At 43.8% G+C, this 6,000-nt stretch overlaps 1 protein-coding gene across 1 annotated transcript in view; it reads right to left on the reverse strand.

Moving 5' to 3' along the window:
- TGFBI (transforming growth factor beta induced) overlaps positions 1 to 3,539 on the reverse strand; it is a 60,915-nt gene extending 57,376 nt beyond the window's left edge. The window contains exon 1 of the mRNA XM_060765322.2: positions 3,310 to 3,539. Within this exon, the coding sequence (XP_060621305.2) occupies positions 3,310 to 3,425 (116 nt within the window). The 5' untranslated portion in view covers positions 3,426 to 3,539. The remainder of the gene's footprint in view (positions 1 to 3,309) is intronic.
- Positions 3,540 to 6,000: the final 2,461 nt, after the last annotated feature.

Here is a 6,000-nt window from a genome sequence, read left to right on the forward strand (position 1 = left end):
AATATCAAGGCAGGAAATCCCACATTATCTGAGTGTGGACCCAGATAATCCAGCTCAAAGCAGGTATTGTGGAATTTTCTGCCTTGATATTCTGGGATATAGAACTGTATAGGAGTGCCCAAAGATTTTAAAACAGAGGTTGAATCTACATTGCCATATAATCCATATTAACAAATCAGATAATCCACATTATCTGCTTTGAACCAGAGTATTTGAGTCTACACTGCCAATGATCCAGTTCAAAGCAGATAATTTCAATTTTATATAGCAGCACAGATGGGGCCTGAGATTGGACAGACATGTTCAGGAGCGCTTTAGCATTCCTGAATGGCACAAGGTTTGACTAGATGGCCCTTGTGACTTTTTTCTGTGATCCCAAAGCCCCTTCTACACTGTCATATAAAATGCAGGTTGTCTGCTTTGAACTGGATTATATGACAGTGTAGACTCTTATAATCTAGTTCAAAGGCCCCATCTACACTGCCATATCAAATCCAGCTTTGAACTGGATTATATAGAATCAGTATAGAATCGGGCTATGTCTACTCTGCCACATAATCCAGATGATCAAAACTGATAATCAACATTATCTGCTTTGGACTGGATTACTTGAGTCTATACTGCCTATAATGCAGTTCAAAACAGATCATCTGGATTTTATATGGCAGTGTGGATGAGGCCTCATAAAATCCAGTTAAAAGTAGATAATGTGGATTATCTGATTTAATAATTTGAATTATATGGCAGTGTAGAAGGGGCTGCTGTTACATGTCTTCAATGCAAAACGGATACAGGCCTATCATATTTTAGGGTTTTCTTGACAAATTCATTCAGAAGAGGTTTACCATGGCCTGCTGTACTATAATTTCTTGGTCAGCACTGATCCTGTCGAAACAATGTTTGTTTATCTGTACGGCTGGTCATGGTGTGACTTGGTGACCCACTGGTAGTCCTTTTCTGAGCATTTGAAAATCAGCTAATAAACTATGGTTGCTATTCTGGGACAGAAAACAATGTCCTCTGGAATGAGATATCTGAGATAGGCAAGATTTTGAAATATCATTAATTAGATGTGAATGCCAAATGATCATCAGAATATCAGAATACATACCTTGATTAAACAGCTCTGCACTGCACGATTTATACAAATTTAGCTTTCTCAATATAGTCTTACTTGTTACTATTTGCCTATCTATTGATTCTGACCTCATGATTTGGTCAATAGGTTTTGTTGGTAGGATTTATTCAGAGGGGTTTGCCACTGGCTTCCCTTGAGAGCTGTTCAGCAGTGGAACTCTCTACCCTGGAGTGTGGTGGCGGTTCCTTCTTTGGGGGCTTTTAAACATGGGCTAGATGGTCATCTGTTGAGGGTGCTTTGAATGAGATTTTCTTGCTTCTTGGCAGGGGGTTGGACTGGATGGCCCATGAGGTCTCTTCCAACTCTAGGATTCTATGAGGCTGCTGACAGTGTGTGGCTTGCCCGAAGTCACAGAATGGGTTTTCATGGCTGAGTAGGGAATTGAACTCTGGCCTTCCAAAATCCTATTCCAGAACTCAAAACAAGATATGTCTAACATTTCTTTCCATTCTACTTCCAATTCACATGGCAGACAATATGTATTATTAGAAGCCTTTGACAGTGATGTTTTTGAAATTCGTGATAGTGCACAGTATTATTACCTTAAGTATTTTTGAACTGTGAGCTGGATTCCCAGGAAAAATGGAATGGGACAGGCCACCAGGAAAAGTAAGGAAACACTGTGAACGTATAAATCTACCAGGGAAAACTTTAGCCTAAATCAGATTGCATACCCTCCAGCATTTGACAGATGAAAACCAGAACACCTGTAACCAGGCAACATTGCAGCATTCTCAGGACAGCAAAGGTTTTTAATGAGATGGAAGAGTTGGAAGAGACCTCATGGGCCATCCAGTTCTATCTCCTGCTAAGAAGCAGGAAAATCATATTCAAAGCACCCCTGACAGATGGCCATCCAGCCTCTTTTTAAAAACCTCCAGAGAAGGACCCTCCACCACACTCCGGGGCAGAGAGTTCCACTGCTGAACAGTTCTCACAATTAGGAAGTTCTTCCTGATGTTCAGGTGGAATCTCCTTTCCTGTAGTTTGACGCCATTGTTCCGTATCCAGGGCAGCAGAAAACAAGCTTGTTCCCTCCTCCCTGTGACTTCCCCTCACATATTTATACATGGCTATCATGTCTCCTCTCAGACTTCTCTTCTGCAGGCTAAACATGCCCAGCTCTTCATAGGGCTTCTTCTCCAAACCTTTGATAATTTTAGTCGCCCTCCTCTGGACACATTCCAGCTTGTCAATATCTCTCTTGAATTGTGGTGCCCAGAATTGGACACAATATTCCAGGTGTGGTCTAACCAAGGCAGAATAGAGAGGTAGCATTACTTCCCGAGATCTAGACACTAGACTCCTATTGATGCAGGCCAAAGACCCATTGGCTGTTTTAGCTTTCTTAGTTGCAGCATCACATTGTTGGCTCATGTTTAACTTGTTGTCCACAAAGACTCCAAGATCTTTTTCACAGGTACTGCTGTCAAAAAAGCAGACGAACTAGGAAAGGCTGCAACAGTTTGCTTTTGCTTCAGCCTTTTGGGAAAGACAAGGTTTTCTCTTCTCCCTTTTCCCACCGAGTTTGAGGCCCCTTCTGCACTGACATATAAAATCCAGATTACTTGCTTTGAACTGGATTATATGACAGCGTAGACTCATATAGGTAAAGGTAAAGGTATTCCCCTGACATTAAGTCCAGTCGTTTCCGACTCTGGGGGTTGGTGCTCAACTCCATTTCTAAGCTGAAGAGTCAGCGTTGTCCGTAGACACCTCCAAGGTCATGTGACCTTCCCGCTGGAGTGGTACCTATTGATCTACTCACATTTGCATGTTTTTGAACTGCTAGGTTGGCAGAAGCTGGGGCTGACAGCAGAAGCTCACGCCACTCCCCAGATTCAAACCTGTGACAAGCTCAGCAGCTCAGTGATTTAACCCACTACGCTCCCTGGGGCTCTAGACTCATATAATCCAGTTCAAAACAGATAATGTGGATTATCTGCTTTGGTATTTTGGGGCCCCTTCCACATAGCTGAATACAATCCCACAATCTCTGCTTTGAACTGGAATCTATGGCAGTGTGGAGACAGATAACCCAGTTCAAAGCAGGGTTTGTGGGATGTCCTTGCACGCAAAGGAACGTCCTGGCCCCTCACGGAATCGCGGCTTCTCAGGTGGGGAGACCCTTGCCTCTGCCCGCCTTCCCCTTCCTCTGCCCAGCGCCTTACCCTTGATGCCTTCCCCGGATGCGGCTGTGATGCAGGATCTGCTGGTAAGGGGCCCGGGCAGCCCACGACACGGACAGCCACAGAGCCAAGGCCAGCCAGGACAGCAGGGAGGGCATCGCCGCCGCGGGAAAGCAGGCAGCCAAGGGCCGGCGAACTTCGGAGGAAGAGCACCCCGCGGGACAGCGCACGCGGGGATCGGAGGAGAGAGCCGCTCTCCGCTGTGGGAGCTTGCCTTACATAGGGGAGGGGGCCGGGCCACGGGGCGGGGGCGGGGCCACTCTCCCCCCGCATTTGGCGTGGGGGGGGGGGGGCTGGAGGTCGCGACTCCGAGAGATCCCCTCTGAGAGAGGAGGAACACCAGGCTGGGCTTGGGGTTGGAGCCTCAGACTGATTCGCTCATTTTGGGAGTTGGGAGGAAAAGAGAGTTGAAGATGTGAGCAAAAAGGTTTTTAAAAGTGCCCTTCCTTCTTTGCACGCTCTCCAAAGTGGAGGTCTTGTTATTTGTGTTGTCGAAGGCTTTCATGGCCGGAATCGCTGGGTTGCTGTGAATTTTCCGGGCTGTATGGCCACGTTCCAGCAGCATTCCCTCCCGACGTTTTGCCTGCATCTGTGGCAGGCATCCTCAGAGGTTGAGGGGTCTGTTGGAAACTAAGTAAGTGAGAAGGTGTTGTCAAAGGTTTTCTGGAGCCACAAATATTTATTCTGAGATGAAAAAAGGAAGACAGTTGAGTGAAACATGCACACACTCCTTTGAATGACCAACAGTACTAAGATGCTGGAATTTCTGACTTACTTTCTCAAAGTTTTGTTGTTAAATGAACTAGCCAGAAAACTAGATCATGACTTTGCTTCTGGATCAAGAAGAAGAGCAAGATGGATAATGGCATAAGAAACCGATGCATCACCCTACTGGTGATGGAGAAGAGTAGTGGGATGAGCTTGGATCAGTGCCGGAGGATATGCTTTACTTTGTAGTACAAGCTCAGAACATGGACTCCAATTTACAATATCACTTAGACAACATCTTGCTTCAGAGTTATAGTTTTTAAAAAACACAAAATCCCAAGCGATGTCAGCTAGGAGCAGCTGAAGGCATTTTACTCCTAGAGGCTCTATCCCTTCCCTGTGTAGTAACTGACTGAACTGGCAGACCTTCCTCAATACAGACAATGGGGAAAAAAATAATTTTTGTTATTATAAGTAGCTTACAGTAAAACCAGTTTCAACCATTTCAATTGGAAAATAATAAAAATGTAATTAAAATACATCTTCAAAAACATAATAAACAATAGAATCATTTAAAAGGTTTAAACAATATTAAATCACATTTGTGTTTTTGATTTTTGTGCATTCATAGATTTGATTTAGAATGTTCTCTCTAGAATCTCTTGGTCCTCTAGTCCAACGTTATGGTCAACCTTGTCTAGGAAATTTCTAAAGCGATCACCCAGACCTGTAGCCAGGATTTTGTTTCGGGGGGGGGGGGGGGGGCTGAGTCTGAGTGAAAGAGGGTCTACCCTAGCAAACCTTTTGTATCGTTACCCCAATACCCCCATGCATATGAGATATATTGAGTATGGTGATCAGATCATGATATGAATAAACATAACAGTTTAAATAATATACCAGTAAGGCCTTTTCGCGGACCACCATGAGAATTTGGGGCTCAAGCCCCCCAAGCCCCCCCCCCCCAGCTACATGCCTGCGATCACCTCTCTAGAGGTCCTTCCACACAGCCATATAACCCAGAATATCAAGGAAGAATAACCCACTGGGTTATCTGAGTCTATACTACCATATATCCCATTTCAAAGCAGATAATGTGGGATTTTATTCAGCTGTGTGGAAGGGGTCTTAATCCTCCAATGTAATTCTATGGTCAGTTTCCAGCAGAAATTGACCATGGAGTCATGCTGGAAGACCTAGACTTTTCCTAAAGAGGTGTTCTCAAGATTACAAATAAAGAAACATTGCTTTATTTGCTGTGTTTCATTTTTTGGTGGGGGAGGGGGGTTTCCTGTGTTCCTATCCCCAGCAAATGTGCAGAGTTGTATGTAGATATAAAGCAGCAATGAGAGAGACATGTCATGTGATAAGTACCTGCTGTATTAAGATTTTCCAGCCTCATGGTCAGTGGACACCAGAGACAGAAACACATGTAATATAACCAAGCTCAAAAAGTGTTTCAAATGTGTTTTAAAAGCCAAAGTGAGAAGTTTCACCTAGTGGTCTGAGAAAATCATTCTCACCTAAATCTATCCTAGTACCCAATGAAGCCTAATTTGCATATCTGCAGCCTTTCCCTATTTCTCTATTACTTCCTCTCCACAACCACACCTTAATTCTTTGTAAATCAGATTAATATTTTATTGGCAGGGAAAGTGCACAACTGGCACAATGAAAAGGGATGTGAATCTTGGCCTTTGTGATAAATTTCCACCCGTCTGATATTCTAGTGTAGACGTGATCAGAACATAGACTGTGATCTAGCAACAGGTCTTTGAGTGTTTGAAGTAGACTGGTGAGGATTTCTAAATCCAGATTACTTAAAAATAGCAATAACAATAATTCATTGCATGGCAGGTGGTTAGACTAGATAGTTCATGTGTTCTCTTCCAACTCTATTATTCTATGATTCTAGGGAAGGGAGTGGGTATAAATAAAACCATTGACTGGTTGAATCCTTCACTC

This window comes from Anolis sagrei, chromosome 2, assembly GCF_037176765.1.
Source record: "Anolis sagrei isolate rAnoSag1 chromosome 2, rAnoSag1.mat, whole genome shotgun sequence".
Lineage (NCBI taxonomy): Eukaryota > Metazoa > Chordata > Lepidosauria > Squamata > Dactyloidae > Anolis > Anolis sagrei.